Here is a 12,723-nt window from a genome sequence, read left to right as displayed (position 1 = left end):
CAGGACTTCCCTGGTGGCGAAGTGGTTAAGAATCTGCCTGCCAATGCATGGGTCACAGGTTCCGTCCCTGGTCTGGGAAGATCCCACATGCCTCGGAGCAATTAAGCACGTGCGCCACAGCTACTGAGCCTGCACTCTAGAGCCTGCAAACCACAACTACTGAGCCCATGTGCCACAACTACTGAAGCCCGTGGGCCTAGAGCCTGTGTTCCGCAACAAGAGAAGCCACCGCAATGAGAAGCCCACGCGCTGCGACGAAGAGTAGCCCCTGCTCACCGCAACTAGAGGAAGCCCTTGAGCAGCAACAAAGACCCCACGCAGCCAAAAATAAATTTAAAAAAAATTTTTTAAATAATAAAAAAAATAATAGACAAAACAAAAGTATGGTATTTAGGGATTCATGCATAGGTGGTAAAACTATTAAGAACAACAAGAGGGACTTCCTCGGTGGTGCAGTGGTTAAGAATCCACCTGCCAATGCAGGGGACACAGGTTCGAGCCCTGGTCCAGGAAGATCCCACATGCTGTGGAGCAACTAAGCCCATGCGCCACAACTACTGAGCCTGCGCTCCAGAACCCGTGCTCCACAACTAGAGAAGCCACCGCAGTGAGAAGCCCGTGCACCGCAACGGAGAGTAGCTCCCGCTCACAGCAACTAGAGAAAGCCCGCGTGCAGCAATGAAGACCCAATGCAGCCAAAAAATAAATAAATAAAATAAGTAAAAAGTAAAAAAAAAAAGAGGAAAATGCAGAGGAAGAGAGAAAGACAAACTGGTGAGGAAAAACAGCACAGAAGTGGGAAATCTATTTGAGCTATTGTCACTGGACCACAAAGAAAAATGCCAGGGGTCATTTATAAACAAAAGCACTTACAACTAAACTTGGTGGTAAGTAAATAATGTTTAACTCGCAGCTTTAAGTTTTTATTTAAAAATTTTTTTTTTCTTTCAGTTATATGCAAGAAAAACAGACTGAAGGAAAGCAAAGAAGAGGGAGGTGCAAAAGAGTACCAAATGGGGACAGGACAGGTGGTGACAGCCAGAAAAAAAAAAAAAGGAAAGGGTAAACTTACCCTGTCCTCTCAGTCTCTGCTCTCTGGAATTTAAAGCACCAAGTTTGATCTGCAACCCTCTGGTCCTGCTGGAGTATTCCTGGAAAAAATATTTAGTAGGCACATGCCCAAGCAGCAACGTGGCAGCTGTACCCTTCCCCCAGCCCTCTAACCCATCCCAAGCCTAAGTGGTCACAGCCTACCAACCACTTGCCTTTCCAGAAATTGCTCAATGTCAAATTCCTCTCTGGCACTGTGAGCTCAGTGTGTAGACTGGTCTTTAATGACAAGGGTGGAAAATCAACCCTGAGTCAATTTTCTCATCCACTGGTCACAACTTAGCATTTCATTTCAATTAAGAATTACACCAAAAGAACCTCCAGACCTCGGGGTCCTCTGGCACTTTAGTTCTAATGACTAAAGTATACTCTTTAGGTCTGACCTTTTAAACCTCAAAACCTGAGATGTGAGTGTGAGAAAAGAGAATAAAGGACTCATAACCATTGGGCAGAATTACATTTAAATCATCTCAAGTGGGGGTCTCCCACTCTCCGCCCCCTTTCATTTCTTTCTCTAGCGCGCTCTCTCTCTTCCAGAGACAATTCAACAGCCTCTTCTCAACCCATGCCTGGCTTCAAATAACACTCACATTCAGGAAGTTCTTCTTTACATTTAACTCAAATCCCTTCTTCTACAGTTAAAACCCATATCGTCAGTGGAGATTCGGAACAGCCGATTCCCATTCTCTTTATGGCAACTCTTCTTAAAGATTCACAGGCTTATAAAGGACAACCATACCAATTTCACCCATGGCATACAGCTTCCTTAAGCATTTTCCATGAATATTTTACTATACAGTTATCAATAACCCATTGCCTAGTCTGTGGAGAGCTTACCCACTGAGCAAATTTCTACAGCTGGAGAAAGACAATAGCCCCTATCCAATTACTCAAGGGACTGCCTGCGTTAGTAAATACCTATGCTTTCGTGAAGACAATGTTAGTTTGAAGTTTGGGACAGAACAAAGACTAAACCTAGAGCAGAATGCTTATGTCTGAGTAGGAAAGCACGTAGGAATGACCAATCTTTGGCCAACTACCTACCACTCTGCTCAGAATATCACCCCTTTGTGTGAGCAAGATGAAGCTTTTTAGAATTTTGAAAAACAGCACCCAATGTGGGTCTCCACTGAAATTTGTAATCCTATCTCCCCGTGGCCCCATCACATATCTCAAACTGTTTCTTCTCTAAAGCATTAAAAAAATAAATAAAAACAAACAAACAAACAAAAAACCTGGAGCAATACAAAAGATCTTCAGTTGACTTTTAGGAGCAAACAACATATTTTCTTGAACATCTGTGATCTTCCCAAGCTATTTTTTTTCCCCATTATTGTCAAGAGAAAAGAAGTTTAGTGGAATGTTTCTCCACAGAGGCACAAGTCTATAATACTCCCCGTTGATTACATATAAAAGACACAAAATATTAGTTTATTAGAAGCAGCTTGAACCACTGCTGTACAAAGCAGTTCTCTGATGGAACAGATTTATGAAGTAACAGCTGAAAGGTATGTAGATCACAAGATACATGACAAATGTACTTTATTACACGGATCAGAAATACCATATGTACTAGCAGTTACTGTACAGTGATACACAACACCCAACTAAGACTATTTAAAGGCTTTGCTGATATTGAAAACTATAAAGACAATGTGAGAATGAGAAAGTGTTTCGTAAGACAGCATAATGCCAAGACAAGTCATCGCTTTAGGAAATTAAACACACTCTGCATATTATAAACTTAATGTATTATAAAACTATGCCGTTTTTAAATTAAAATGCAAAGGACTTCACCCCATTCATTGTTTAAAGCAGATGTTCATAACGTTTTTCCATACTTTAAAGTGGAACTTTGTGGAATGAATACCAGACTTAACGACATTAACAAATTTAAGATTTCAGATTTTGTTACTTCCACCAAAAAGATACTTAAGTCTGCAATCGTGGGGTGCCAAAAACTATCTAAGGGCAAAGTAAGCACAACACATTTCAAAGTGACAACTTTCTGCAAGGCCCTTCTAAGCTGGAAAGTACTTCACCAGCTTTCTACTGAAATTCCAAGTACAATATTTGAGTCCATTCTGCCACATTCCAAACAAGTGGCTCGCCAGTCTTAGCTTGACAGGATAGTCCTCCCAAGCTGCTTGTTCCACCTCCCAACAAACATCTTAGTTAGAAGGTTCTTCCTTAGATTCAGTCAAAAGCTGTCTCTGAAGCTTCCCATCAGAGACACTACTGTGGGAGATTCTACAATCTGGGACAGCCTTGCCCACTACTTAATAATTGCACAGCTTTAGGCAACTTTACTTACCTCTTCAAAGCTGTTTCCTCCTCTGCAAATAGAGATAATAAGAGTACTGACCCCACAGTATTGTTTTAGGGATTAAATGAAATAATACAGGTAAAGCATTTAACACAGTAAGCATTCTCTAAATGTTGGCTGTTATTACTAGTATTCTAGCAAATGAGTCCTATTTGACACCGCGTCCTATTCTTCTCCTATTCTAAAATAGGTGCGAAAGACTCTTGGCATTCAACTGGGTAAAGTTTAAGGGTTTTTGTAAGCAGGCACAAACCTCGCCCTGGCCCTCCTGCTGCCTGATGGGGTCCTGGGAACAACAGAGTGGCCTTAACCTGGCATGAGTATTTAACAGTTCCCTATTCCCCCTGAACATTTCCTTGTTAAACTGGCACGTGCCTGCTGCAATGGTGTTTTTACATTCCAGCAAATACAGGGGAAAAGCTTTGTATTTTTTGACTATAGCATAAATGTGAATCACTCTGCCAGGTGGCATCAGAAGTTAGTTGCTTAGCTAGTAAGCTCAGTCAACAGCCCACCATCTGCATCTCAACTGCAGTATTTATAAATTCGGGAATTCCCTGAGGTCTCTTTAGATTTCTCCTATTTATTCTATTTTGTGGCTAGCACTTCACTACTCCTGCACACCACTACCCTCACCATCAACACCAGTCCATTTCAGATATTTAAATCAAGTCATTTATAGCCAGTTACTTTTTTTTCTCCAGCTCCTAAAAATCATATCCCAGATATATTGATCCAAATTTTGAAAATATTCAGATTTCCTCATAAGCAAATATATTCTGCTGCATACTTATGCAGCATGTGAACTAGTAGGGGGGAAATGTATCTAAAACGTGACATTAGAAAAAAACATGTAGTCAAAACCACTAGATTCTACTTTAGAGTGTCAATGGCAGTTCACATTCCTTCTCTGATTAGGAGCTTGGGTACCACTGAATCTGGGCTATACCTTTAGGATGGGATCAGCCCATTCTAAGGGCATGCTGGTTTAGTCTGGTTTAGGCCTAGAGATTTGAGAAGGGGTCAATAAATCATTTCTCTACTGAGAATCAGCTCTTCACCTGATCCTGAGCCCCCCGAACAGATTGAACCAAAAATAAGCATTCTACCCTAAAACTACCTTTTTTACTTAGCAAGAGTTTGCACACCCTTGAGAGGCAGAATGGCACTGCAAGAACATAGGCTCTGGAGCTTGACTGTCTGACTTTGAATCCCAGCTATATGGCCTGTGTGCCTCAGTTTCTCCTGGTGTATAGAGAGATAATATCAATACCAAACTCAAAGGATTGCTGGGAGGATTAAATGAGTTAATACTTTGATTGAAGAGTTTAGGATTAAATAATTTAGAACAAAGCCTGATATGCAAAGCAACCAATAAATGAAAGCAGTTTTGATTATCCTTAGATGATATTTTAATTTTAAATTTAATTTCTTAAAAAACAAAAATGTCACATTCAATCCCTAATGTGATTCAGCCCACTCAATATAATTCCAAAAAATGATTTGGTGCTTAGCTTGAGCTCCATCTGGTGGTTTTACAGAATTCTCTGGAAAACATCAGTCAAATAAAGAGATGACAAATTTTATGAAGCTAATCACTTAAGAGATTAAAGGACTATGCTATACTTCTCAATTTATAACCTCCAGGAAAAAAGCAACAAAGAAGTGATCATACATTGCACTCATTCTGGAATGCTAGTCTAATTTCCTGCTAAAATTTGGAGATAGGAAGAATCCTGCTGGCCACACAATTCAGGAACTCAGTGACCGTAGAGGTCGCCATCACAAGCTATGCAAGACAATTTCACAGCCAACTTGCCAGAGGACATAGGACACTTGAGAACATGTTTCTCAAATACGTTTTTTGATAGTGATACTTTGATTTTGTTAACTTTTAAGTTAAATCCTAACTGTACAAACTTCATGACTAGACAACCTTAAGTGACCAGCCTAACATCACTGAAAGGCCCTGGATGAAAGCTCAAAGCTACTATCTACCGTTGGAGTCAAATTGGAGGTTATCAGCCTCAGAAAACATGATATCCTGGTACTGGCTTCTGACCTCAAAAATCCAGAAAAAACATACGTAACAACGCTGCCAAATTTTAAACAAGCACTAAGTGTGTAACATCACTGATGTAGACAATTCCTATGATGGGAAAAAAAAGGAAACAGCTGGTATATTTAGGCTGATATTATCATGGCTTAATTAGATGTTAGCAAATTTTTATTTCATGAATAAACATTTATATATTTGCCTTTTCCTCACAAACTGTTCAAAATTATACCAAAAGGCAAAAAAAAAGGCCATGAACTTTTTTGAACTTTCCAACTCACATCTTCTGCTAGCTTCCTTAAGTATTTAAAAATAATCCACTAACTTTTTGGTGAACTAACCACTGAATAGATTGACAAAAGCCTATTATATAAAATAATCCTAAGATTTTACTAGCATTAAATTTCAGCTTCAAATCTCCTAAAAGATTTGGGTCCTGTCCTATTTATCTCTATACTGTGTCCCAGTGTAGCTGTGTGCCCAGTACAAAATTTGTGACCTGATGCCTAAGTAACCTTATTCCACAAGGTCTCATTTTTTTTTTTTTAGGTAAGAAGTGCATTTATTTAGAGAGAAACACACTCCACAGAGTGTGGGCCATCTCAGAAGGTGAGAAAGGCCTAGGTCTCATTTTTAACTTGGTTTTCTCTGAAGCTAACAGCTTCTTCTGAGTACATACCCGTGAGGGCAGACACCTCGTCTTGTTCCCTGGGTCCCTAGCACCTGGAAAAGTCTGCTAGATCTCTATATGACTATATAGGCATACTTCGTTTTATTGCGCTTTGCACATACTGCATTTTTTTTTTTTTTACAAATTGAAGGTTTGTGGCAACATTCTGTCAAATAAGTCTATCAGCGCCATTTTTCCAACAGCATTATTTTTTAATTAAGGTATGTATATCGTTTTCTTTACATGCAATGCTATTGTAAAACAGACTACAGTATAGTGTAAATGTAATTTTTATATGCACTAGGAAACCAAAAACTCACGTGGTCCACTTTATTGCAGTGGTCTGCAACTCAATGTGCAGTATCTCCAAGATATGCCTGTATTAAGCTAATATTGTTTTTCAATCTTCAAGTATGTAGCATTTCCCAAACTTAATGACCATGTAATATATTTTTTTCACCACACATCCAGAAAAGCTAATTCTGAGAATCATACTCTGAGAATAATATAAAAACTGAAGCACATTAAACTAGTTCCCAGGATGTTCTAATCTCCTAAAAAGATGGAGCATAATAATTTTCACATGTCAATATTCCACCTAAAAATTTAAAATTTAAAAAAAATTTAACTGAAGAATCTGGTCTTCTCTACTACTAGGAAACCTTAAGGATATATGAAAGAACAGATCTTCACGATCTAGACAGAGTATCTTTTATTCTGAATTATACAAAATCACAACTCCAAACAAGTACTGCTTATAAAATCCACTGACATATTTTCACATGATATATAATTTACTTTAAATCTGAGTTAGCTCAAATTTGTCAGTATAATATTATGTTTCATCCTTCCTAAGACTCAATGATTACAACCACATTAATACTCGAGAGAATTCTGATGTCTGATAATCCCTGCATATTGGATAGCATTCAATTAAAATATCAGCGTAGCTTTCATTCATCAAAGAAAATATTTTATTCAAGTTACCAAGACAAATTTGAGGAGTTACAGTTGGGCTTGAATTGAAGAAAAAGGCCAAGTTAAAAAATGGAAACAAAGTTTCCATTTGGTGGAAGCTGAAATCAATGTATACATTCTAATCAAAGACCTGTTCCATGCGGCATTTTTCAAGTTTTTAAGGGTCTACCAAGCCAAACCCTTCGCTGCCTTGATGGCTTTTGCTTTGCTTTTTCCTTTCTTTTTCTCTCGCTTTGCTTTCAGCCTTTTCCTTTGCCTCTGGTTCATCCATATGGGGTACTGCCCATGCTGGTCTAGAAGAGTCTTTTTGTTTCTCTTAATATCAGTCTCCATTTTCATGTCATCTGAATTAAAAAATGGAAAAACTATTAATACTCATGAATGCAACCCCATGAAAAAGCAAATTAATGCAATGAGGACACTGAACTTAAAAGTGGCATGAAACTACAAAAGCAAAAAAAAAAAAAAATTCCTTTGTGCAATGATCTTTGACTAACACTCAAAAAACTCCTTACAACACATTCAGTAGAATCATACACATGATGCCATGTGTTCCCACAACCATGAAAGACATAAAAAGTATCTGCGAGGAAGTAGGGACATCATCTATTTAGTCACTAAGAAACTTTCTAAAGAATGTTGTTATGCAACCCAGTCAAAAAATGGGCAGAAGACCTAAAGAGACATTTCTCCAAAGAAGAAATACAGATGGCCAATAGGCACATGCGAAGATGCTCAACGTCGCTAATTATTAGAGAAATGCAAATCAAAACTACAATGAGGTATCACCTCACACCAGTCAGAATGGCCATCATTAAAAAGTCTACAAATAACAAATGCTGGAGAGGGTATAAAGAAAAGGGAACCCTCCTACACTGCTGCTGGGAATGTAAGTTGGTGCGGCCACTGTGGAAAACAGTATGGAGGTTCCTCAGAAAACTAAAAATAAAATTACCATTTGATCCAGCAATTCCACTCCTGATATATCCAGACAAAACTATAATTCAAAAAGATACATGCACCACTATGTTTGCAGCAGCACTATTCACAATAGCCAAGACATGGAAACAACGTAAATGTCCATTGACAGATGAATGGATAAAGAAGATGTGGTACATATATAGACTACTACTCAGAATGAAATAATGCCATTTGTGGCAACACGGATGCAACTATAGATTATCATATTAAGTGAAGTACGTCAGAAAGAGAAAGACAAATACCATATGATATCACTTATATGTGGAATCTAAAATATGACACAAATGAACCTATCTATGAAACAGAAACAGAATCAGGGACAAAGACTGGTGGTTGCCAAGGAGGAGGGGAGTGGGAGAGGGTAGGAGTCAGAGTTTAGGATTAGCAGATGCAAACTGGTATATATAGAATGGATAAACAACAAGGTCCTACTGTATAGCACAGGGAACTTTATTCAGTATCCTGTGATAAACAACAATGGAAAAGAATATGAAAAAGAATGTATATATATGTATAACTGAGTCACTCTGCTGCACAGCAGTAATTAACACAACACTGTAATTCAACTACACTTCAATAAGAAATAAATTTTTTAAAAAAGAGAACATTGTTATGATTGTCCTTTGCAACAGTGAAAGTTAAATAGGAAACATTTAGGATATATGGGTTTGAATTACTGCATTAGGGGTAAGTTTATGGTTCTGAAAACATGCGAGTTATGAGAACACTCCTCGGATTAGGTGCTTTCTTGAACTAAATAAAATTGTTGTGTCAATAAAAAGTGCACCCACGCTTCTAATGGACAGGGCTTAGAAGAAAATAAACTATTAGGAATGACTGGCCACTTTCAATGAAGAGTACTTGGAAGAGGAACAGCAGTAAGCAGCAAGCTTCACGACAGAACAGACCTGGAAATCCTGGGGCTGCCACACTTTTTTATCCAGGTCACACGCAGGTATCCAGCTCTTCTAACAGAAGACTTAGCAGGAAGCTCAGCACAGCCATGCTGTGGTCCATCTATCACCAACCTTATCTATTGTGAAGGACATGTCCATAATGTCCCTCTCTGGGAACTTACCAGGGTATACAGGTTTTCTGTGGACTCTGCTACCTGACATTATATTGTATTAGTTCATTTATCTGGTTTACTTTCTGTCTCCTCCAATGTGATGTAAATCCCACTAGGATGGAGGCCATTTCTGTTATTCACCATTGTTGCCTCAGTTCCTAGAACAGTGCCTGATATACATTAGCCCTTCAATAACTGGTCACTGAATGATTATTTTAGGTGCTGTTCTAGGTTCTGGGGATACTGTGGTCCAAATAAGCTCCTTGCTCTCACGGAGTTCTCAATGTTCTGTTGAGGGGAGAAGGACAAAGCAAACTTCAGCTTGTGGTTACAGCCTTTTTAAAGAGAAGTACTGGAACGAGATTAAGTAGGACCAGGCAGGCTGTGGTAAGCACATGGAAATATAATGAGGTGATTTAAGCATGGGAATGACATAATTGATTTATATCCTAAAAGATCATACTGGGTGATATGTCAAAAATGAATCAGAAATGAGCAAAAGCTGAAGAGAGAGGTAAAGTGGCTACTACTGTGGTTCAGGCAAGAGATAACTGTCATTAAAGTGAAAGCATGAAAGTAGGAGAAAAATGGATAGATTCCTAATGTATTTTGGAGATAGTCAAGATGATGTGCTAATGGTTTACAGGTGGGGGATAAAGGGAAGAGGGATTGAGGATAATGACTATTATACACATTATATACAGCTTCCAACTTTAGACTATATTAAAACAGACATAACTAGAATCTGTCAAAATCAAATACAGGGAAACTAATATTTAGGATAATAATATAAGGGCAGAGGACTCTTTGAATGGAACCTAGATCTTGCAAAGGGTAAAATGAAGAAAGACCTCCTTCTATCCTGCCTAGTTCTTGACTCCTGTGTACCCTTCCAACGAGAGTGTGTCTAGGTTTGTCTACCCCTGTAGTACTGTCTATTTCTGAGATACTTAGGCTACTGTATAAGCACAAAAGGCTCACTCTGAATAATCCAAAACATACCTACTCACATGAGGTGGCTTTAAAATAGCTTAGCATAGAATCTCTAGTAGCACCTCCAAAGAATTATGTGGGCATGGCAGGACGTTTGTTGGGAAGCAAGTGTGAGAAAGAATGGAAGACAGTGAAAAAGGGAAAAAGTCACAAAAGGAAGTTGATATAACCTTTTTTGAAATGAAACACATAAACTCACCTGTTTCATCTTTCACCACACATTGCGTTTTCTCTTGACAATGTTTGGGTTCTACCACAGTTGCTATCTCTTGAACGTCTTTCATTAAAACATCACCATCTACTTTAAGAATACTTTTAAGTCTGCTGAGCTCCTTTGGGGCATTCTTTTTTCTCTTTTCAGCACGCATCTTCCTTTTCCACTTACTCCGTAAACTTTTAGCCATATTTAGCTGGAAAGCTAAAAAATTACATTTTCAAAAGCAACTATTTACCATCAAACAAAAAAACAAATCCTTGGAAAACCAGGTCAAAAGGCATCTCTGCAGAACATGAACAACTGGAAAGTAAACTCTTCGCTCTGTTCATGATTTATGATGGCATAATGTGCAAATTATGTGAGGATCAACGTGGCATATACGGCCACTAAATAACAATTAAGAACACCAAACCAAACTCCCCGTGGCCACTGGCACACTGTGAGTCAAGCCAATTCTGAAAGCTCCTGTAGTTTTCATACAAGATGCAGAAATTTAATTTCCCCCAAAATGCAGAGTGCCATCACCTTACATTTATGCAACAACTTAAAAATCACAAAATATTTTATCTTTTAACTGAATCCTGATTTCCCCCAAACCTACAGGCGACTCCACCCACCCCAATTTTCCTCATTATCCACCCCCTCAAATCAATCTAGCTATTTTAAACTTGTCTATTTCTACTCTTGCTTTCCCTCAACCCCTCAGTCCCAGCCCATCCCCTAGAAGGTGGTCAACCTGAGCTTTTAAAAACTTAAAGAGCAGACACTGTCTTTCTTGGAATTAATGATTTTCCAACTCATATATGCAAGATCTACAAGGGTATTTGTGACCCAGCCCCTGCCTCCTTTAACTCTTATCTCATGCTCCACTCCATCCTCAAGCACCAATTACATCTGAAGAAAGTCCAATCAATGACAACCGAGGGAGAGTGTGGGGATGTGATGAGGGCTGGGAAGGGATTATAGGGATTACAAAAAGTTTAGAGGGAAGCTCGTGGGAATGACTTATAACATCATCTTGACTGTGCTGACAGATTTATGTTTGTGTGTGAGTATACATGGATATATCTTACACACTTTAAATATGTGCAGTTTGTTGTGTTAATTACACATCAATAGGCAGTTAATCACTAAGACATTATTTTGAAAAAAAAAAAAGAAAAAGAAAAATGTCCAAATGACGTTGACTTCAGTATCTTTACATTTGCCGTCCCTTTGCCTGGGAACTGATCCTTCACTTCAGTACCTCAGAGACAGCTTTTCTGACTCCTGTAAGCTCACCTTTTATTCTCTACCACCTCATCCTTTTCTTTCCTGTTTAATACGTGTTACAATCTAAAATTCTTAAGTTTATTTTCTGTCATTCCCGGTGGCCCGTGGGCTCCACGAAGGCAAGGGATAAACAGGTCTTGTTCGCTACTGGATCCCCCAGTGCGTAGCACTGTGCACACAGTAAAGTTTAAGCAAACATTTGTTAAACGGACGACTGGTGGAGTAACATTTTTGGACGGCAGCAATCACAAACTCACTCTGTCCCGTGTGTACAACAACGCAAGCCCTGCGAGGGGCTGGGAGAGAAGGGTTGCGGTACACAGCCCTCAGCGGGGCCGAACCACTAAGGAGGACTCCACTTCCCACAGAGCACCGGGAAGCCCCACGACAACGGGAGACCCTCGTTCTAGAGAAGGCCTGCGTCTCTGGCCCGGGCTCAAGCTTGCCAGAGAGGGACGAGGCTTGAGATCTTTCCACGGGCGGCGGACTCGAGTCCCAAGTCCCACGCCCCACTGGAGCCGGTTGGTAAAAAGAACTCACCTGAGAAAACCCAGGAACTCAAACACCGCACGCTGCTCACGCAGACCGGAAGCCCCCGCACTTCCGCCTTCCCGGCAACCCGCTCTACTGACCCCGCCCCCCGGGCGGCGGCTGCTCGCTGCTCGCCAAAACGCCCCGGACGGCCTCGAGAGGCGGGGTCCTCTGGAGTCCCGGGCTGACGCACTGGGTGCGAGTGCTGACCTGGGAGCTGGGCTCCTCCCAGATAGGTTCTGAAGTCGGATTAGGGAAATGCGGGGGAGAAGCCGGGTCGAGGGTCGTACACCAGCTAGGCCTGCGTCCCGAGCGTGAGCGGGGTAGCCCCGAGACTAACCCAAGGAGGGAGAACCGCCAGGTGACCCTGCCGTCAGGTAGTGAGCTCAGAGCCGACCTCTAGATTCACGTCAGACCTCCCCATTCGCACACATTCACCACGTCGCGTGTTCCTCTAGAAGCCGAATTAAGATCTTTATTTGCAGCCCTTAAATTTCCCCATCCCCGGTGGTGGTCTCAC

The 12,723-nt window shown here is 40.2% G+C and overlaps 1 protein-coding gene across 1 annotated transcript; it reads right to left on the bottom strand.

Moving 5' to 3' along the window:
• Positions 1 to 6,055: 6,055 nt before the first annotated feature.
• On the bottom strand, positions 6,056 to 12,262 carry LLPH (LLP homolog, long-term synaptic facilitation factor). Its single transcript, XM_079937013.1, has 3 exons — positions 12,213 to 12,262; positions 10,383 to 10,601; positions 6,056 to 7,484 (listed from the first exon to the last, which is right to left on the bottom strand). Exons 2-3 carry the CDS (start codon positions 10,585 to 10,587, stop codon positions 7,306 to 7,308), a joined length of 384 nt encoding a protein of 127 aa, XP_079793139.1. The 5' UTR covers positions 10,588 to 10,601; positions 12,213 to 12,262; the 3' UTR covers positions 6,056 to 7,305.
• Positions 12,263 to 12,723: the final 461 nt, after the last annotated feature.

The sequence above is a fragment of the Stenella coeruleoalba genome (assembly GCF_951394435.1).
Source record: "Stenella coeruleoalba genome assembly, chromosome: 11".
Lineage (NCBI taxonomy): Eukaryota > Metazoa > Chordata > Mammalia > Artiodactyla > Delphinidae > Stenella > Stenella coeruleoalba.
This window is presented reverse-complemented; position numbering and strand designations above follow the sequence as displayed.

What these genes read in the sequence shown, in the direction of transcription:
- LLPH (XM_079937013.1), bottom strand. Translation starts at nt 10,587, where the DNA reads ATGGCTAAAAGTTTACGGAGTAAGTGGAAAAGGAAGATGCGTGCTGAA. An exon ending in TGTGGTGAAAGATGAAACAG is followed by an intron (nt 7,485 to 10,382) that starts GTGAGTTTATGT and finishes TTTTTAATTCAG; the next exon opens with ATGACATGAAAATGGAGACT.